The sequence below is a fragment of the Lepisma saccharinum genome, chromosome 29, assembly GCF_977018435.1.
Source record: "Lepisma saccharinum chromosome 29, izLepSacc3.1, whole genome shotgun sequence".
Classification (NCBI taxonomy): domain Eukaryota; kingdom Metazoa; phylum Arthropoda; class Insecta; order Zygentoma; family Lepismatidae; genus Lepisma; species Lepisma saccharinum.
This window is the reverse complement of record NC_139257.1, coordinates 35,741,614-35,764,280: the sequence shown is the minus strand read 5'-3', so window position 1 is coordinate 35,764,280 and position 22,667 is coordinate 35,741,614. Positions and strand designations below refer to the sequence as shown.

Sequence of the window (22,667 nt, the reverse complement as noted above, 5' to 3'; positions counted from 1 at the left end):
ATAACGCGGAAGAAGAAATCTGTTTTATTGGATGGCGAGAAGCACTACAAGTATAAGAAAGATTGGTGATATTCCTAAATTTTTAAGAGTAATGTCATATGTTTAGAAATTTGAATTTGAAATTAAAGTAACAGTTAATAAATATTTAGTTGACAAAGTTGTTTTCAGTTAAGAATTGTGCAGTATGTTTGTATAAAAGTAGGCCACACTTTTATTATTAAATTATATTTATACTTAACGTTAACCATGCGGAATTTTCTACGTTCTGTGCCCCACAAGGCACTGATAAATCTCACGTTTGGAACTCAGTCACTTTAAAGAAAATCGTTTTCAAAAGACACAGGACGTGTGAGAAGTTGTAGGTACCAAAGGCATAAAAATGTGTTCGCAATTAGGACACAGAGCTTCGAGGTTATTCCTGTTCAGGCAGCAAGTGTTCGCAATTAGGACACAGCCCTTCGAGGTTATTCCTGTTCAAGCAGAAAATGTTCGCAATTAGAACACAGCCCTTCGAGATTATTCCTGTTCAGGCAGCAAGTGTTCGCAATTAGGACATAGCCCTTCGACGTTATTACCGTTCAGGCAGCAAGTGTTCGCAATTAGGATCCAGCCCTTCGAGGTTATTCCTGTTCAGGGAGCAAGTGTTTGCAATCAGGACACAGCCCTTCGAGGTTGTTCTGTTCAGGCAGCAAGTGTTCGCAATTAGGACACAGCCCTTCGAGGTTATTCCTGTTCAGGTAGCAAGTGTTCGCAATTAGGACACAGCCCTTAGATGTTATTCCTGTTCAGGTAGCAAGTGTTCCCAATTAAGACACAGCCCTTCGACGTTATTCCCGTTCAGGCAGCAAGTGTTCGCAATTAGGACACAGCCCTTCGAGGTTATTCTGTTCAGGCAGCATGTGTTCGCAATCTGGACCCAGCCCTTCGACGTTATTCCCGTTCAGGCAGCAAGTGTTCGCAATTAGGACACAGCCCTTCGATGTTATTACTGTTCAGGAAGCAAGTGTTCGCAATTAGGACATAGCCCTTCGACGTTATTACCGTTCAGGCAGCAAGTGTTCGCAGTTAGGATCCAGCCCTTCGAGGTTATTCCTGTTCAGGGAGCAAGTGTTTGCAATCAGGACACAGCCCTTCGAGGTTGTTCTGTTCAGGCAGCAAGTGTTCGCAATTAGGACACAGCCCTTCGAGGTTATTCCTGTTCAGGTAGCAAGTGTTCGCAATTAGGACACAGCCCTTCGATGTTATTACTGTTCAGGAAGCAAGTGTTCGCAATTAGGATCCAGCCCTTCGAGGTTTTTCCTGTTCAGGTAGCAAGTGTTCGCAATTAGGACACAGCCCTTCGAGGTTTTTCCTGTTCAGGTAGCAAGTGTTCGCAATTAGGACCCAGCCTTTAGATTTTATTCCTGTTCAGGCAGTAAGTGTTCGCAATTAGGACACAGCCCTTCGAGGTTATTCCTGTTCAGGCAGCAAGTGTTCGCAATTAGAACTGTTCGCAATTAGAACTGTTCGCAATTAGGACAACACCTGCCTACTTATTATTTTTCTGATTGTGTATGTGTTAATGTCTTATTCCATATAACAGTGAACAGGGAGTAGAATTCTGCGTGCAATCTTGTCATTGTTGATATGTAGAAGTTGTGGCAGCATTTCTTGCTGCATTCTCCAGAAATGGGTAGACAGATATCCGAATGGTATCAACGGCTTGGTGATATCCATGTTTTGATCTGTCAATTGAGTGCTTACGACAGAATTCATCAATTCAAACTGCTGATTAGTTCATTCCGTTTGCCGTTAGCTGTGAAGCCTCACATTAGCTGACGTCACACGCAACATACATCTTCCCTAAATCTCCCTTCTAGACCATGCAATCTCGAACTCCTATCTTCCGTATCGGCGAATAACTTTATCAACCAAGGACATTAGGAACCGCCACAGTCGTATTACAGGCAGGTCTAGGTAGACGAGGTACTTATGCAAAAGGTTCCAGAAACTGTAACGTCACCGTAATCACGAGGATTCCGGATCGAAACGCGTTCTCCATCTCCGCGTAATCTTCTCTTCGCTGGAGATGTTGTTTCCCGCGGTCTGACGGTGGGATCCTTAGGGATGCTGGGGACTCCTTGCTTTGGTATATGTCTCCCGAGATTTCGAACGTATCGGAAACGACCTCTGAGATAGACTTTGGAGATTCGCCAGGGTTTTCCGGCGGTGATTATCCCGCTTGAAGACCATCACAGTTTCTCTCCTCTTATTACACGGAGGTTGTTTTTAAGTCCGGTCGCAGTGTTGCCAACTCTGTGACTCGGGAAAGAACTAACCGATCGGACTGAGACCAAGTTTGCTCATTGAAGAGCGTGTTATCGTGGTGGTTTCAGAAGGGAAGGGTTACCGGGTGTGTATTTACAAACCCTATAGTACTGCAGAACCTCCAGCGATATTTGGCTTCTGATTGGCTGCCATTCCGGAAGTTGATGCAGCGTTTCTTCAAGTTAACGCTAGATGGCAGGGTTCAAATTAACAGTGTAGATTTCAAATATCCATTCCAACAAGATAAGGAACCCATTTATACTAAGGTTGATATTTTAGCACAATTATTTAAATCAATGTTTTAGAAGACAGAAATCAGAACTCATCTTGAAGCAAATGATTTTTCTATTTAAAGTCACATCAGTGCAAACATTGTAACTACCAATGACAATTGAGAAAATTATGTATGTTCAACGTATATCATTTCAAACATTATATTTATTATATAAACGTACATTTCTTAACATAATTTCAACAATCTGATTACAAACTTTATTACTATATAATCACGAGTCTTATTTTTCCATACGAAGAAACAAGGAACAATGGACACGGAACATAAACACTTCCGGTGCACACAGCCAATAAGAAAGCTTTATATACCTCTGGTTCTGCAGCACTATCGGGTTTGTAAATACGCTTACCGGATCGAGTTGTGCGAAACTATGCGTTGCCGGTTAGCACTTACGCACTCTCGATCCAAGGAGGGAGCCCTCCAAATTTCTCTTTTGACCCAATATCGAATTGAAAGTAAGAAGTAACCGACTCCCGCGTATTCAGACAGAAAACAGCGGTGATGGGAACAGGGTGCGAAATCCTGGGGGGGGCGGGGGGATTTCCTCACCAAAAATCCCCCCCAACAAAAATTCCCGGGGGGAGAGTTTTTGTTACAACAAACAAAAGATAAGCAATTTCCTATTAATTTCAAATATACTGTACTAAGAATAATATCGAAAACATACACAAATTAGTGTAGTTGTGAGTGTTCAATGCCTTTTCTCTCTCAAGAGATCATTAACAAATCTACATCAATACGCATAATAAAAGTAAATAAAAAATGCAAAACAATAATAACTATGAAATCTAATTGATTTATATTAACATAAAAAGAAAACTAAATAAAACCACTTCAACTATTTCATAATTTATTAACATATTTAACCGGTTAGTAAAGGTTGCTACATTATAATATCTGATATACATAAAAGTAACAAATTTATTTCTTTGTATGTAATTAATAATAATACTATTTTTAATTGCTAATTTAGTAATTTAATTTAGTAATTTATTTTTAGTTTTAATAACATTATAAATATGCATATCGTATAATGTATAGGCTATGTATGTTTGTGGGGGAGAGGGTTTGTTGATTATGATCTCCCCCCCCCAACCCAGTCTTAAATGATTTCGCACCCTGGATGGGAATATATGCGCTGTCAATGAACAACAGCTTGGGAGGCAATTGCTTTGATTGATGTGGTTCATATTTTATCCCTTTTCTACAGATTTTGTGTAATCGCGACGATGATGATGAGTAATGATATGGTGAAGAGGCGACCACAAGGAACTGCGCTAACCACTCCGCCACGGAGGTCGGCGCGAAGAACATAGAGCGATCGACTAACAACGTCACTACCGGAGGTTCTGTGTTCGAGTCACGGTCGGGACATGGACGTTTCTTTCTGTTTGTCAATTGATCAATTTTATGTTTGGAAAATACATGTGCATCCACGACTTAACAGAGTTTCCAATCCCAAATATAGTTTCCCAACATACTACATTATGAAAAATGAATTGTTTATATCCACTTTATTCACGGATAGGCTAATGGGGACGAAATTTACAGATTGTCGTATTCGCGATTAAAATTAACCGATATGCCATCTGGTGGGACTTTCAGGAACTACTCTAAGTAGGATACGTTGTGTTGAAGTCGTGTAAAGCATTGGGAATATGCGAACGAGTAAGGTCTACTGTTCAGGTTTTTTGTGCTCTAAATCGTTTTATGGGTTAGAATTGTTTCCACGTCGTGGAATCAACAAAATGAAAACGAAATTGATTGACAGAAGATTCTGGCATGGGGAATCACAGCGTAATTCGGCAAGGAAATTACGAAGAATGCACTTGTCTACAATTTATTTTTCGAGAGATAAATATATATTGCCATGAAAGTAAAATTTTAAATTGTACTTTATAAATAAAGAAGATGAAAATAGTTTGAGAATGAATTAATGTCAAATGTAACCAGAAAATGAAAATAGACATGCTAATGTTACTCTTTCATTCAGTACGATGTCCTTCTTCAGTGAGGATAGCCTGGTCATGAAATCGTGAATATTATCGAGAAAGAACTGCAACGATATGTTCGCAATTTTCTCCTGCCAGATTTTCAAGTATAGATCAATTTCAATTCCTTTATTTTCAAATTATTTCCGAGAACCCCAGTTACAACATGAGGTGCAGAGGATGCAGCACTGCTTTGAAGAACCAGTGCGTATACATTAGTTTCGTCTGCGTTTTCCGTGTTATTTTTGCCTATCATAATTAAATGCTTCGTTCTCATCACAGCTTCACCTTCGTTTCTCCTCCATAGCAGCCATGATAACATGCTGCTGTTTCGTACTACTGCTGAATGTAAACAAAGAGTTATCCTACATAGAGCGGCCATATTGGAAGCGACACTAGCGCTCAGGTGGTAATTTTAATCGCGAATAGTGAAACCCTAAAATGTGTCCTCCAATGGAAATCGAGCCCGGAACCTCTTAATTACATCCAGAATCTACTACGTGTATGGTACAGTGGGATCCATGAGTATTACCAAGCAAATTGTCCATCACCATGTTCGTGCACTTTATTTGACCCAATAACAGCTTTAAGAATTAAAAGAAAGCTCAAAACAAGCTGTTGACAACTTCTGCACCAGCATACATAAAAATACATCTCTTAAAAACACATAGAATGTAAGAGAAAAATTTATGAAATAGTCATGGACAATTTGCATGATAATACTGATGGATCCCACTGTACAGTAAGTGTCGGAAAGATATCAGAAAGACACCAGGGATCTCGAATTCGAATCTCAGCCTGAGCATGGTGTCCCATGATCAATTTCATCATATAATAACTCATCCTCGCGATTATCCAAAAGTGGAGGAAAAGCGACGAAAACACACCAAATCAATCAATGAACCAAGATGTGAAAGACGAGTCATGTTATCTTAATAATTCTCTAGCGTTAGTGAAATAACCGTGCAGCTTGCAACCCTGCAAGGATTACTTCCCATCGCTTCCTTGGAAAGCTACAGTTAGCGTTGGAAAGCTTTGGGGAATGGAGAATGCTGAGGTATCTCACTGCTTCTGATAAAGAACCCCCTACATTCCCATTAAACCTGCCCGTAAACGAATATTACGTGGATTTTTATTTTCGCGATAAAAATTGCGCCAAAAAATGTGAAGTTTTACCTCCACTTCTTTCGAGCTGGCGCCGTATCAGTTGAAAACAATAAACTGCAAGCTTATCTCAGGATAATTAATGTGGTAGGGGGAGAGAATGAAACATCCCCTTCTTCTTCAGTCAAGCTTGGCTCTGCAGCCTGCAACACAACATCTACTTTTTCTTAGAGATAGGAAACCAGAAGGATTTTTGCCCAAATCCTATGATTTACTCAGAAGACAAAATAGGGATCTATTCGTTCCCTCAAGCCGTTCCTTCAGGAACAGTTTAATCCCACGTAGCTCCGTAAGCAGACGGAGGAATGGCAACATTGAATAAAGCAGGGAAAGCAGGTCACAGGCACATCTTGATCACGTATAAATCTGGGAAGGACGAGTTGTCCTGGAGGGGAAGACCAACTTGTCCTGGAGGGGGAAGACTTTGCTTTTCCATTCCAGATGCATGGCATGGCTTAACCGGGAAACCAAAGAGGAAAGAAGAGGGAAGTAATAAAAATGATGGATACATATAGGAAAACAAAGGAACTTACGAGCGGAAGGAATAAAAAAGCTTTTCCCTTCGGCCAATAAGATGAACATTACAGCTGACACAGGTTGCGCCATCGGGTGACATTTCAAGAAAGCGTCCACAGAGAACAAAAGAAAGAAGGAATTCGTTGCATTCGAGATAAATGTAATGTGTAATCGATTGTATGCATCATTCGATATGTTTTCGTAATTTATTATGAAAAAGTTCCAAAGAATATTTCTTTTAGAAGATCTTTCTTTACGGTAACAAGCAACTCGGGAATTATTTTAGTAAACCTACAGTAAGAATGCCATGTAGAAAACAAAACAATTGAGCATTACCTAGCACCCAGAATTGTCCCTCTGGGGGGTGGGGGTTAGAGCCAAATTAGTCATAAATTTGGGTCTTTGTGAATAAAAAATTAAGGCAGTTTTAATGAAAATTGGGGGGGTTAGGGGATGTTGCGGTGTATACATAAATCACTGAATTATGATAGCATACAACTTTCGACAGATTTAGGAAGGAGAGTTACATGAAAAATTACTTGAAACCTACAAGACATTTTCTGTAAATCGGCCTCCTTTTGCACAGCTGTAAAATATTTATTTATGTAGGGAGGCAATCGCATCGAAAAAAAGGGGGAGGGAGTGTAACGAGCAAAAAGACAAAAATATAGGCGCCAAAAAGTACAATTAGTATCAGTTTACAAAGGAGTAGTTCCAAAAATGTTATGCTCGCTTCACTTGCAGTACAACCTTTTCTATAAGAGGCACGTCAAATTTTATACTCAATGCCTAGAAACAGTACTGTATACGATTTGTAAGAATTTTATTTTAATTTTCGCTGCTACTGGTGACATATACCGTATTGGAAGCTTGTAAACTAAGTTATTATATTGTGTGAAGCTGCTTTAGAAACCATTTTTGGCATAACAATTGTGCAGTTGAATGATATAAAAGTGTAACGGAACGGTGGAGACTTTGGGTGGTTGACATTGGTTTTAAACCTATCTAGACAAATACTTTCAATAATCAATGTACTTTTCCTATTGTTTTTTCCCTCAATTTTTGTCCACGTAGCGAAGCAAGCTTAGCCGGAAAGTGTAGTTCCAAAATCTCCCGTCAGATGTCATAACAGATAGCTTAAGTTGTGAATCTAATGTAATGGTGATATCGCATTGCGATCCATGATGCCTACCAATGATGACGTAAGCAAAAATATCTGTGAATCGACCTTTATATATGAATCTGTGCTGTATACATTTTCACAGCTATGTGCCTGGTGTTTTGGAAGCTTACGAAGCAGAGAGTACGCGGCGAAGAGAGTTAGGAGCCAAGGAAAAGTTATATCGTCGTTTTTCTACTACGCCTCTCTTGTTTTTTACCTTCCTTTTTCCATCTGCTTCCTCTTCTCACTTTATTTCTACCGTGCGAAAAAGCAATTATCGGAAATTGCAACGTTAAAGTAGAATGCTGGCGCAGTTTACGAATGGCGAGCGATTAAGACATGATTTCGATCCAGGTGGCTCTGCCTGGCAGATTACACAGTGTACACGTTCAGGGAAAGAGAAGAAAAAGAAGAAGAAGAAAACAGGTCGAGAAAGTACTTCCGCTTGACGAGGGTCCAACTAGCTAAATTAACTGAATCGAATATCTCGGATCAATGGTGGAAAAATCCGATTTTATACTTATTTCGACCTAATCGCTTCGAGAGATCTCTTTATTAGTTACTTGGTCTCAAGTGAGATAAAGCTGTACACCATTAATTAAAAAGTTCTTCGACGGGTGCTGCGCTGGGAAATGAGGTGCTGTGAAGTGTGATACTTTACAGGTCATAAGAGCTTTCTTGATAGTCTATTTCGTGCTTCAATCACGGTATTTTGAACTGAAAATTGAAGGAATGAGACAATATATAAATATAATTACATTTTGTATGTGAAAAATGCAGTTTTCTTCAGACCCCCACCTCTACATTGTTGTTGAACAATGGAGTTCACATGATAACATGAGTATAATGCGAGAGAATACGACTTCGTCTTTAACAAGCCAGTGCTATTTTTTTAACCTTTTCATACAGTAAAGTTGAGCTAAAGTGGGTTTACATCCTCAACCAATCCCCCTTTGGATACGCCACTGGCGAACAAAATAATATGAATGCCAGTGATGTCCCTTCGACATTAATTGTATTGAAATTGTTAATAAAGCTTTATTTGCAAAGATTTCCTGCACAATGTTGAATTTATGGTAAAAATTAACATTAGATGTCAGCATATTGCCTTATATAATTATAATGTCTAAATTCAAAATGTATTGCTGATGCGCACGTAATATTTTACATAATAAATTATATGTAATAACTTGCCACCATTTCGTTCTTCATAATACTAGAAACACATTCTTCATGATGGCATAAATGTGCTTTCTTGTGTACGTTCACGTCAGGCTTGCAATTTTACCATCACTTTATTAGCTGTTGTCCGGGCATGTAGCAATACGAGAACTTTCTAACATCTTAATACGAGTATCTTCCTATTTTTCGAGTAATAGAACTTTTCTATTTATTCCTTTGTCTTGTAATATATGTCATGTGTTCCTGTGTTGTAGTTTACACTTAAGCCCCTATCACACGGAACTGGATTTCTAGTACGAATGCCCTAGTTGGCGCTGAACTAACTTTCTAGGTAGCAATCATGGCCGCCTGGTTGACTGCTTGACTAGTTTGGAAGAATATGACATGTTCTAATTGCTACTTGCTTTCCTCGACTGGATTCTGTGGAACAGCCAATCAGAGGCAAAGTTTCGCCATGTGAAGATAATCTGTGAGTGTGCAAAGGAGCGCTTTTGTCTGTGGTTTCCGAGTGTTACTCTAGCAATGTATAACGTATACAGCATAAAAGGCGCGTTGAGTTACACCATCTATGATGAGTGCACGGTGTTTATATTTGAAACAACTAAAATATTATTCCATACGTGTACAGTAAATGTTGTAAAGTATGTATTTAAGCAGCGCCATTGTTTTGTACCTAATAACGTTTTATACGAAACGTTATTCCTCTCGGTTGAATAGTTATCGGCTTTTAAAAATGTGAAGTGATACATTGTTTACATCTCATGCGCACACATCCGAATGACTTATTAAGTACGAAAAATATATAATGAAAATATACTCGTTTAGCATTGTTGTATAATTTCCTCTGAACCTATTGGAAGACAAGGATTATATTGGCATCATACTGCTTTAAATGACATTACAAAGAAGATTTATGTACACTAGTACTCAAAATAATATGCATAAAATTTTAATCAGAAACTTACTTTTCTCCAACTACATGTAACATCATTTCTGTTATTCGATAAATATTCAATTATTCATCTATTTGACATTAATTTCATTGCCAGGGCTCTTGTTTTTATGTACGTTATTTCGATCTTAACTACAGGTAAGCTACGTAATGAATATACGCTGTTATATCTCTATTCTTATACAGTTTTTTTTATCTTTTCGTGTAATAGTAATATAATATTAATTTATGTATTGTAATTAGTATTAATTTGATTTAATATAATTATTTTAATTTAAACATAATTATTCCTGAGATACGTGGTTCGGACCCCCCCCCCCCCCCGAAACATATTTCTAGATACGTGGCTGCTCCTTGGTCCCTTCCTTAACAAGATATCAAATATTTTGTACGACTGTTTTCTCCTGAAAAAACATTCAACAATTGTCTATTTGGTGCAGCTTAGAGGAAAGAAGGAACAAGCGACATCTACCTTACCTTCCTTCCATGAGTGTTGGGATTACGTTGCAGCGATTGTTGAAACAATGTGATCCGGGCTTACGCAGCAACAAACGCATTTTAAGTGGAACGCTTATTGGGTTGAAAGTGTACTTATCTGTTAGATTTAGACTTTTATTGTGAAGTTTATTAGAATAGTTTTAACTTAACTGTACGATGGTGACGACAGTATTGGGTGTCAGTGAAATGGCGAAGCCAGGTAAATACAACATGCGGTAAATTGTTGCAAGAAAGATTTCATCGAAACGGATGGTAAGATTATTCAAATAAAGGAAATGGAAAGGGGCTATAGTTAATTTGGTACCACTTCGATCTCGTGAAAACACCTATAGCTCATTTATTTCGTCCTTTTTAACATTCCTACTTATTCTGCATTGCGGAACATTCTTTAGGGTGGAATTATGCTTTTCTCACGAAAATAAAGCGGTAGCCCCAAAAACCATTCACGGATAGCCCCAAAAACCATTCACGGATAGCCCCACAAACCATTCACGCATAGCCCTAAAAAACAAATTCACGGCAAGGTTAGGTTAGGTTCCGTTAGGTTAGGCAAACATAGTTAAAAATTCATTTTTCTACAAAAAATACGAATTCGCGCTAAAAGATATTACACGATGAAAGAAAATACATTGACGAACTTCGATAATGCTATAGAAACTGATTTCGGTAAGTAGTTTCTTGTGTAAAAATGAAGAAATCCGTTTTCACTAGATCGAAATATTTCCGTTAATTTTTGCACTCCACTAAAAATATTATTTTATATGAAAGCACTACACCATTCATATATTGCGCTTTAATTTTCAATAGTATTTTTAGTGGAGTGCAAAAAAGTAGTTCTTTTTCCCCTTTTCTCTGGTAATAATTTTCCTTTTTAGAGGAAAATTTTTCCCTTTAAAATCCGGTCTCTAGTTATAACATATTGTTGCACTTTTCATTGTGTTCTGGCCATCTTTCTCGTCGAGTTCTTGTGTTGTTGATTGTTTTGGCGCTTATTTCTTGCATTGTAGCTGATGTTCGCTATTATTCCTTGTATTGTAGCTTTCTTTGGCAGTTATCCCTTGTATTGTAGCTTATCACCACACTTTTCTTTGTGTTGTGTTCTTCTCTCACGCTTATTTCTTGTATTGTAGCTTATTGTTGCTCTTATTCATTGTGTTGTAGCTTTTATTCTCTCTTTAACAACTTTGCTGTCTTTGCACCATCGTCAGGCAATTTGTACACTAATAATTATTAAGTGTACATAGCTTATTGTTTTAGCAATTAGTGTTTTATTCCTCTCCCTCTGCCATAGTAATTTGAAACCATCGTTTCAACACGTTCATAGAACCTCACCATCAGCAATCCCTTGATAGGGTCTCTGACCTTTTCCCATTGCACTTTATAAGGGATTTCCTAACTCACTTATTTGCATGCCTCATTACCTCCCTTTTCTCTTCCTTCGAACTTTGCGGCAATAAATTCCCCCAACCTCTCCCTCTCCCCCCCCCCCCCTTCGTCTTGGAACAAACTCCGAAAAAGCGATCGTCCCCTTCTGGGTTAATTTACCGAAGCACTGGTCAGAAATTCCTTATATAAATATCCATTTGAAAAGTTGCGCGGGTAGATTAAGGCCTCGGACCATTAAGGCCTTCTCAAACTCATTAAATGCAGAGTCAAAGTTGGGAAAAGGATTTCTTTTTTAACTTCGGGTTCGTCTTGTGTTTGGGGTAGCATTCTCGCGATAAGTGAACCGTTCTTGAAGATCTAATCCCCCTCTTGGTCTCAGATAAAAATCTATCCAGAGCTGTTTTCGAATCAATTCCTAATTATTGGATAGCCAAAAACGCACGGAGATTGGGTGGGGGATTGTGTGTTCGGTTCGTTTTAAAGTTAAGTCAGTTACAATTGCTTCACTCAAAACGTAACTCATAGCCAGTAGACTCCCTCAAGATGTAACACAGTTATAATCGCCCCCCCCCTAAAAGTACAACGTCAGGAGTCCCGGGTTCGAATCTCGGCATGGGTATTCTTCGTGAGTGTATCTTCATCAATTTCATCATTGTCATCAGCTTCGTGATTAACAAAAAGTAGCAGAGAAGTAAAGACAAATATACCAAATCAATCAAAAAATTATTTCTATTTTTATTCGTTTTGAGTGAAAGTTATGATGTGCAAGAAGTATTAAATATGTTTTCTAATTAAGGATTAGTGGTTATCGGGTACAACGGATCGAAAGTCACTGTAACAAAATTACTACTCTATTTAAAGTATGTAATTATAACAGTGACGCAAGAATATTGCAATTATTGGTATGGAACTAATAACTTTCACGGCAAGATTTACCTGATAATACAAATACTTACCGCAGCAATACTGATTACGGTAATAAGAAATCCAAACTTCATGGCCATAGAATCCTGATTAGTCGCATTTCGCTTATCCCAAGCGCTGCAGATGAAAAATATGAGAATCGATGTTATAGAGACCTCTATGAGAAAAGCCTGAACTAGTGTTACGCCATCGGCGGGGATGGTTGTGCAGAAGCCGTGTGTGGAGTTCAGCTTGTCGGTAGGTGTCATCACCTAGCGGAGAGAGAAAGAACTATCAGAACAGGCCGAGACCTAGCCGCAGAATGCAAATGGGTTGCAATCGAAAAATTACCTCCAACTTAACTCTTAGTTTGTAGTCTGTGACCACAGCAGGCTTGCGGTGAATGTTGAAGGCGTTTCATGTTAATTTTATCAAACCTAGATTAGCAGTTGTGCAAGAATACTAAATATAAACGATTTGACTTGAATTTTGTGAATAAACTTATAGCTACTTTATACAATCAACACTGTTTTCATTTACGTTGTTGCATAAAAAGTGCAGAACACGAATTAGTTAAGATAGTTTGGCCAAATAATTCCCCCACTTTAATTTACACAATTATTTGTAACGTGCACAAAAAATAGGTTCAAAAAGTTTTTAAAACATGTGAAAATATACGCTTAGGTTACATATCTTACGGTTCCAAATATGTAGCTATTCCTTATGGACTGTAAAGTAAGTAACGTAATACTTCCAAAGACTTTGGAACACTTTAGTTTCCAAATGAGCTCAGAGTTTGTCATTACTTGGAAAAGTTAGGGATATTTTTTTCTTCAATTTTCGTTTCTCTCTTATAATAAACATTGAAAGGTGTTTGTAAAAATCCCTTCAGAAATTTGATCATATGAAAATTCATCCTCATCTTCTCGATTAGACAAAAGTGGTAGAAAATCGACTCTAAATATGGATGGAAATATGTTATGAAACTCTCGTTATTCTATGTATTGTATAAGAAATTGTACCATTATAATATGAACTCTGTAAATTGGTGTAAACCTGTTGAGTTCAATAATAAATAAATAAATAAAATCAGCGAAAGTAAGTTGTGCATGCAAAATTGGGTTAACCAAATTAAATTAACTCCTAAAACCTATTATTACATATGAGCTCTCAGATCGCACAATCGGCCACACAGTTGTAGTCAATAGTAAGCAAATTGTGTATCACTAGATATTTATTGGTTCTTTCTTTCTTCATTCTGTGATTTTTTTAGGAAATGAAGTGGGGTGCATAAGTATTTCCAAGCAAATTGTCCACCACAATGTTTATTCTCTTTGTTTTAGCATTGAGAGCTTCAAACAAGACAACCTCTTCACCAACACGTAAATACTCAACCCTTAAAAGCACGCAGGGTTCAAGAGGGGAGAAAGAAATCTATGAAAACAGTCATGGACAATTTACGGAGCAATACTTGTACAGTGGGATCTACTAGTATTACCGTGCAAATTGTCCATCGCCATGTTCGTGCACTTTATTTGACCGAATAAGAGCTTCAAGAATTAAAAGAAAACTCAAAACAAGATGTTGACAACTTCTGTACCTGCATGCATAAAAATCCATCGCTAAAAAACACATAGCTTTGTAATGATGCGATCATTACTGGATCCTTTTTTATGTTATAAATTGTGTATGGCTATGTATTCCTGTACTTTTGGGTTCTTGGCCGTTGGGGGAGCGGTAAGTTTCCAGTAACGGTTTAGGTCATTAGCGGGGCCTATAAATAGGAAGGGCAGAGGAGCAGTGGGTCTCAGATGTTTGGCGGAGTACAGCAATGTAAGAGGTATCTTTTTCTCTGAGGGGAGCGCCTGGGCGAGCTTTCTTTCCTTATTATGTGAACCGACGGCGGGGATGTTAACTTTCTTTCTTTCTTTTAATACACACACTTGCTTTTTTCATATCATTCCAATAGTTCATTTCATGTGGGAAACCGGGTACACAACACACATACCTTCAGCCACCTTTTTTGGTACTGAGGGTTATATTTTTTTTTACTCGTGGAGCCAGTGGCTACGCGAGTCTACACACTCTCTTCGGGAAGGGGGGACAGGGTACACCGAAATGTAATTGTGCTAATAACGGCCAAGAATTAACTTCTGTAAATATAATATGAATAAACCTATATATATCTAAAAGGAAATGGGCGTTAAGTTGTAATTTGAAGATGTACGTGTCTATTGCCTAAACTAGCATCCACAGAACTTCAGGTACTGCAAGTTTTGAACCTCGGGACAAGGATTCAAAAATGTATGGTTGTGTATATTGTGTATGTTGCTGAGAATCAGCTTAAAAACACAAAATATACCGTTACATACTGGGGGCTCATAGTCGGGATATTTTTTGTAAGAAGTACTGAAGGCATATGTTATTGCGAAGTGGAAAGAAAGTAACAGAAGACAAAATGGCAATTCAAATAGACAGGGAGCTCATTGGCAAGTTGCTAGGCAATGCGAACTTGGAGGGAAGGCCTGAGGAAGATATTGTTGGGGAACTTGAGAGACTTTCTCTAAACCTTACGCAAGGAACTTCGGCAAGGACGGGCGAGGAGAAAATGAACAAAATCTTGGAAAAAAGCAACATAAACATTCCGATCTTTAAGGGAAACGTCGGCGATGTAAGTCCACACGATTATTTGTATGAATTACGCAATTATCAGGAAATCATGGAAATTGGGGATACTTTTCTCTTAGATAGAATCTTGCCGCTTTCGTTGAAGGAAATCGCTGCAGATTGGTTCAGATTTTCGAGACCATTCGGCACTTTTAGGGAATTTGAGAAGGCGTTCTTGGAAGAATTCTTTAGTGTCGATTACGACTCGGAAATAGCAAGGATCATTCAGAACAATTACCAGTCACCAGACCAGTCTCTTCTTGCATTTATTCGACACACCAGGAAGCTTTTTGCAATGAGGGAGAAACGGGGAACAGAAGACGAGGTCATCCAGCACGTTTTGAAGTTTTCCCACCCTAAATTCAGAACGCACCTGTACGATAGAACCTTTGCAACCTTGAAAGATCTGGAGATTCGCGCTATGGACATTCAAAAGAGATTGTATTCAGAAGCCCTGTACTATTGCCCAGAACTGAGGGACAACAGTTCACCGCAGGTGTTCGCCCAGCCTTTTCCTGTGAGTGGAACCAAGCAATTAGCAGCCGCGGGGGCAACGAACCTCTTCGGCAACGTGAGAACAGAAGTATCAATGAGCGCCATAAATCCTAGACTGGTCAACCGGCTAAGCTTTTCCGGGAATGTTGGGACCCCGTCGAGAGCAGAAGAACCGACGAAGAGAAGGGGGATCCGTTGTTTTCGGTGTGACGGTCTTGACCACAAAGCCGCCATGTGTACTGCTCCAAAAAACTCGTTAGGCCCGAACAGAGCGACACCGCCATCGTAGCAGGCGCTGCGTGGAAGAAAAACAAAGGGGGGAGTAGGAAGATACGCAACTGCAGGAATTTCACTTCTGGCGACAAAGAGCCGTTAGTCCCCTGTAAAATCAATGGAAAGGACTTCTCCTTATTCGTAGACACAGGGGCCTCTGTGAGCACTGTAAATTTAGAGATCGCAAAACAACTGGAAAAACAAGGAAATAAGATTAACAATAAACGTATCAATATTTCTTTGGCAGTAGGCTCTGTACAATCATGTGGGGAAATGTATCTTACTGTACATTTGAATGGGGTGAAACTTAGGCATAAATTCGTCGTTTTGCGCGATTGTTTCAAGGGATTCATCGCAGGTCGTGGGTTCATAAGGCAAGCCGGATTATCTCTGCACTTGAAGCAGGGAGGCTACAGTTTTGAGAACAGTAACGTCATTCATTTATTTTCTGCGGAGAAGAGGGAAGTGGGAAAGAGGCTTCCGTTCTCGCGGCAGGGGAGAACGTCGACTGTGGAAGCTGAAGCTGGGCTAACCGCGACGATGACTGCGACGATGGAAAGAAATGAAACTGTTACTGAAGCAACCGCGACGATGGGAAATTGCAAACCACACCCCGAAACTGAGGACATGATTGACCGTGTGGAATGTTCGACTGACACTGTGCAGAAATCAGTTGCAGATTTCAGCGCTTTGTGTACTGAGGAAAGTGCGAAGCAAATGAGGAAGCAACAGAGGGAAAATTTGCTTCGGAGCACAAAACTGCCCATGGTTCGTCTCTCTGGAACTAAAGATATGGAAAATTCTTCATTGTTGCCATTCTCTGCCACTGAGGGAAATGAAGAATACAATTCTGAGGAGCCACGTAGGTTTCTGGACATAGCCTCCCTCATTTCCGGGCAAATGAAAGACAAGTTTCTTGCTGACGTAGCGAGGGTTACAAGGAATGAGGAGGTGGAAGGAACGAAGAAGTACAAGGAAAAGGTGAAGACCCAGGCCAAATCTTCGTATTTCGACAACGAGGGAATTCTTAGGAGAAATTTGCCTACGGAAAAGTACAAAGAGAAGGGAAAAGGGAAAATATGGGCACCTACTTCACTACGTTCGCAAATTCTCGTGTCGTTGCATGATAATGCATTCGCTTGTCATCCTGGGAGATTGAAAACGTTAGCGAAGGTTAGGGAACAATACACTTGGATAGGCCTAACTAAAGACGTTATCCAGTATTGTAAGTCGTGCCAGCCATGCTGCGTATTAAAAGATGACAGGAATAAGAAGCAAGATTTCATGTCAAGTAAGGAGGAAACGAAATTCAGGATGGAAGACGCCAAGAACAAAGCTTGTGATAAGAAACGCCGCAAATGCACGTTTGAAGTGGGGGATAAAGCTTGGCTTAAGGAACATCCTATCACTGGTAAAGCCCGCAGAGTAAGCAGTAAATTCTCGGGGAAGTCCTCTGGATCACACGCAATTGTGGAGCAAACTTCGGCAAATACTTTCAAAATGAAACACAGCGGGGACGGAAGAATATTGAGAGCCAACAGTGACCAGTTGAAGCCTTATTCTTCGCCACCTGACTTTGCAAGGAAAGTAGCCGAACCCAATTCAGCAAAGAGAACGCACGTAACTTCGGCAGGAGGAGCAAGACGAAGATATATCCCGGATGCGTTACAAGCTGAGAAACAGATTCTAGTCTAATTTCAAAGGGAGATTTTTTGTAAATATTGTACATAGGGATTTATCTATCTTTCTTTTTTCTATCTTTCACTTATTTTCTCTAACCCATACCTCATACAGTACTCATACAAAAGTGTCGTTCCGCAGTCAATTTCATCGCGAAAGTAACGCAAAGTTAGTGCGTACTCTTTTACCGTGTAATTTCGTCGAGAAGTCGCAGTTCGGTGGCGAGTGAACGCAGTTCTAGCGCCGTGCATAGCAGTGACATCTTCGGATGTAGAGCCACTTCGATCCATTCATGTGGAAACAGGTCGAAGCGGTGTCTTCCGATCTCGGCAGGAGCGCAGAGCAGTGGCGTTGCCGGGATTCGAACCAGCAGCCTTGGTGACTTGGATGGATTTCCAGGAGACTGTCTCTCATTGGTCCAGGAGGAAGGATGGAAGAGATGCTGAGTGGGTAAGAATCGACGTGGGTTAACCAGCTCCAGTGCTGAGGGAAGATCGCGGATCTCGAAGTACACTTGTGGACAAAATTAGAGTGAACATTGACTGTCAGTGTCGTGTGATCTAATGGAAGTGTGTTTGTAGTGAACAGAAACTGCGAACAAGTGCTTTGTGTATATTATTATTATTTTTCTAGGTTACAGAACTTTGATTTTTCTCTCTTCAGGAAGGGGGGACTATGTAATGATGCGATCATTACTGGATCCTTTTTTATGTTATAAATTGTGTATGGCTATGTATTCCTGTACTTTTGGGTTCTTGGCCGTTGGGGGAGCGGTAAGTTTCCAGTAACGGTTTAGGTCATTAGCGGGGCCTATAAATAGGAAGGGCAGAGGAGCAGTGGGTCTCAGATGTTTGGCGGAGTACAGCAATGTAAGAGGTATCTTTTTCTCTGAGGGGAGCGCCTGGGCGAGCTTTCTTTCCTTATTATGTGAACCGACGGCGGGGATGTTAACTTTCTTTCTTTTAATACACACACTTGCTTTTTTCATATCATTCCAATAGTTCATTTCATGTGGGAAACCGGGTACACAACACACATACCTTCAGCCACCTTTTTTGGTACTGAGGGTTATATTTTTTTTTACTCGTGGAGCCAGTGGCTACGCGAGTCTACACACTCTCTTCGGGAAGGGGGGACAGGGTACACCGAAATGTAATTGTGCTAATAACGGCCAAGAATTAACTTCTGTAAATATAATATGAATAAACCTATATATATCTAAAAGGAAATGGGCGTTAAGTTGTAATTTGAAGAGGTACGTGTCTATTGCCTAAACTAGCATCCACAGAACTTCAGGTACTGCAAGTTTTGAACCTCGGGACAAGGATTCAAAAATGTATGGTTGTGTATATTGTGTATGTTGCTGAGAATCAGCTTAAAAACACAAAATATACCGTTACAGCTTGTAAGAGAAAAATTAATGAGAATAGTCATGGACAATTTGCACGGTAATACTACTGGATCCCACTGTACATCCCACTTACTTGTGCAAAGACAAATATTGTCCTCTTGTTATTGCTGTTTCTTTGTATTAATTCTTGAACCTCAGCATGTGAATTAAAGAATGAGTGTAAGTGGTGATGGAAAATTTGCCTATTAAATATTTGCTTTTCACTACAACTAAATGAAAAAATACATGTAACATTTCTTCCTTTAAAGAACCCTTATCCGGGCAACCAGTTTCTATCAGACACTGTAGGTTATATTTTTTGTCACATACTCCACATGGTACTTCCTGCGAACATGATATGTTTTACTTTGTTTGCCTCTTTCTTTATTGACCTTTCACAACATTTGACGATTTGAGTAACAAGGTTGGGTATGAAAAATATTTTCCATTTGACTTACGTAAATGGGCAAGCAGTGTCTGACGGACACTATAATTTTCATATAGTAAAGGTGTCTTTCTGACTTTTTGTCTGGTGGTTCTATTTTGTTTATCAAATTTGATATATTGTTTCAAAGCAGACACCAAAGTTCCCTACTACTAATAATACTCCTTCATAAAAAATATGAAAAATATGTGCCCTTATGGGAAAAGTCATACGGATGAACAGTGTTGCGGCAAATGCAACCTGTCAGTGTTCAATGAACACAGAAAAGATACTCGCCCATGCAAGAAGTGTGAAAGGTACAACGTACCGCATGTAAACACAACACGTGTTTTTGTTATGTTCATGTATCAATCATGCAAATAGTTCTTGCAGCATTATTTTCATTGGAAGATATGTAAACAAAAGTTATAATATTACTTGAATATGTATTGACAAATGTTTAATGAATAAAAAATAAAATATTTAACGAGGCACCACTTAAAATTATTATTAACGCTAAAATAAAAATAAAAGTATTTCTTCCGTTAGAGTAGTTAAATAATTTCGTCATATTACACTGCACCTTTATGTATGTTATACCCTATGTTGCAAACAAAAATTGCAATGGCGATGATGGTGATGAATGCAATAATGTTGAACATGACAGTGATTATGTTAACGATCATGTTACAAGTTTCCGCAGCAAAAAGCAAACAAACATGAAATACTTTCAATAGAAGGAAAAGATCCATTTAAACAACACACTTTACGATCTAGTTATGTTCATGACTGCATAATATGTTTCTATTATTCGTGCTCACTCACCTGCAACAGTCCATACCCTACGATCGCTCCGATACATTGGGAGATGATATAAACCACGGCGGTAGGTATAGACATCATACCAAGAACGACAGCGCATAATGTAACAGCAGGATTTATGTGGGCATTGCTTATGTGTCCTATACTCTGAAATATACAGAACAATGCATTAACCTTTAGGTTCATAAGACATAAAGTTAATACTTCATAACCCTCAGCCCGCCACCCTGTCGCTCGTTTTCTATTTTTTCTAGCTTCGCTACTGGAACACAAATTTATGATTTGGATCCTCTTCAGAAACCTCTGTGCTTACCAGGAATACAGCCATGCAATAGTCTGTTTCCTTACCTGGATCACAGCCGCAACAGTGAAGCCAAACACCAAGGCACTTTGCAAAGGGATTGGTTTTCCGAAATCCCAGTGTTCGATGCCACCCATGCAGCCCAAGAACATGAGGACGGCTGTTCCAATGATTTCGGCCAAAGCTAGTAGACCCAGCTCCCTCAAGATGTCACCCTTGTCTGGTGAATTTTGCCTCAAACGGCACATCTTTTTGAGTCCTGGAAATAAAAACAGTTGAATAATAGATATTTTGCTTATTTTTACAGTATATTGTTAATGTGTCAATTTGCATCGGTTAGATAAGATGCGACTAAAAAAATTACTATTGTTTTCCTAATTTCGTGTATTTTTGTTATTTCACGCTGAATTTCATGTACAAAGAATACTGATGTAAACACACAAATATATGTGGTAAATGAATTCTAGTTTTCCATATATTCAGGAAAGACTGCATGTTTATAGCATAGACTTGCGAAGTGCCGCATGAAGAATATGGTATTCTAAAAAGTGTTCTGACTCTTCCCGCCCACTTTTCTACAAGTATCCTCTGACAAGACATAATAAAACTACATGATCGTCAAGCCGGACGACAAGGGTCCCGGGTTCGAATCCCGCTCGGGCTTGGTTGTTTGTGAATATCCATTTATCAATTTCATCATTTCAGCACTCATCCCCATCTTCGCAAATTAATCAAGAGGCACAAAACTCGAAGTAAAATAAACTAAATCAATCAATCAATCCATGATCGTCAACAACCAAAACGACAACTTAAGAATGTCCAAGAATTTCCAGCACCCTTCATCAATTTCACTTAATTTTCGCTCATACTCATCGTCTTAATTAGCTAAAAGTGAAAGAAAAGTGCGTGCATGTGTGAGTGTGTGTGTTTGTCACATTTTAAATGCATTTAACAGAAATTTTAATATGTATTAAAATTATGGTAGCCTTGTTCTGTGGATAGTTTACATTATTCTTTTTGAACACCAAATGCCTAATATATTCTATTACCTATTTTACATCCAACACATGTAAAGCATTCCATACATAACAGACTGCAATGTGCCTATCAAGATTAAACCAGGTAATTTTGCAGACGTTTTCGCATTCCTTTGCAGCACGCAACTGTAAAACATGTGCTTTATTGTCCATTTGACGGAAGCATCGCCTTTGCCTACATGGCAGTTTCAATGTTACCAGATAAGAAAACACAATAACGCACAGACATACACGAAAATCAATATTGACGATAGTTTGTTGGCTGATCGTCCTTGGAACGGTTCGCGTATCTGCGTTAAATTTGACGCAAATGTGAGAATGAGGAGTATACCTTCTCTTGTTATCAGTAAGTGCGGTTGGAAGTTTGTTGAAAATGAAGTGATAACAAAATTGCCAATATGCTATGGTGCTGTGTGGGCAGATCAGTATCTTCAATGTTCATAAACAAAGGCTACAAATACGTCACTATGCATTGCACAAGGCGGGCACATGTAGGTGGGTCAGTTACTGGTAGCGAATGGTCATTGGCTGACTTCAAATAACATTACGAAGGTATTCAGAGCTTAGAAAATGATAGGGCGGAATACACACATTGAGTATAAGAGTACGTGCAGTTCTATTTATATGTAGCTTTTAGCTGCAACTGTAATCATGCCCCTTGAATAAAGTTATATTTATTTTATTCCTCCTTATTCACTTTTATTATGATAAATTTGCACTCTACTTTTAACTGTCGCTTAAAACGTACAGTTAAACATGCACTCAAAATCTCTTTCGTATTTATTGTAGAAACCCCTCAGCCTACAAAGGCGAGTTTCAGCCAACCAGAAATGCCCTATAAATAATAATACTAATAATAAGATGTGAAAAATTAATATTTCAATCGCAAAGCACGTATTTTTAAAACTTGACTGTACAGTGAGGAGCATAAAAATTACCATGTCAATTTTCATTCACTTTCACTCATTTCCTGCGTGTTCGTAATGAATGTAATTGAACTGATGGTAATACAAGGATGTCAACTACTTTGTTTATCTTTTGTTTAAATTTTTTCGTGGAATAAAATTAATGAACATTGTAATGAATAATTTGCTTTTTTATTATTTTGTCATAGCGCTACAATCCACTAACATGCACTTTAGGCATGCAGTACAATAGTGTAGACTGATAATGATGTTTTCGTGAATTCCACACACTATGTCGCCAGATGACACTTCTTGTC

At 38.9% G+C, this 22,667-nt stretch overlaps 1 protein-coding gene across 3 annotated transcripts in view; it reads right to left on the bottom strand.

Moving 5' to 3' along the window:
• Window positions 1-22,667, bottom strand: part of LOC145981571 (aquaporin AQPAn.G-like) — a 138,283-nt gene that overhangs the window by 14,514 nt on the left and 101,102 nt on the right. For all 3 annotated transcript variants that reach the window (XM_083114923.1, XM_083114924.1, XM_083114925.1), the window contains exons 2-4: window positions 20,456-20,667; window positions 20,111-20,254; window positions 12,410-12,628 (exon numbers count right to left, since the gene is read on the bottom strand). In XM_083114923.1, coding sequence (XP_082971049.1) covers window positions 12,410-12,628; window positions 20,111-20,254; window positions 20,456-20,667 — 575 coding nt within the window. The remainder of the gene's footprint in view (window positions 1-12,409; window positions 12,629-20,110; window positions 20,255-20,455; window positions 20,668-22,667) is intronic.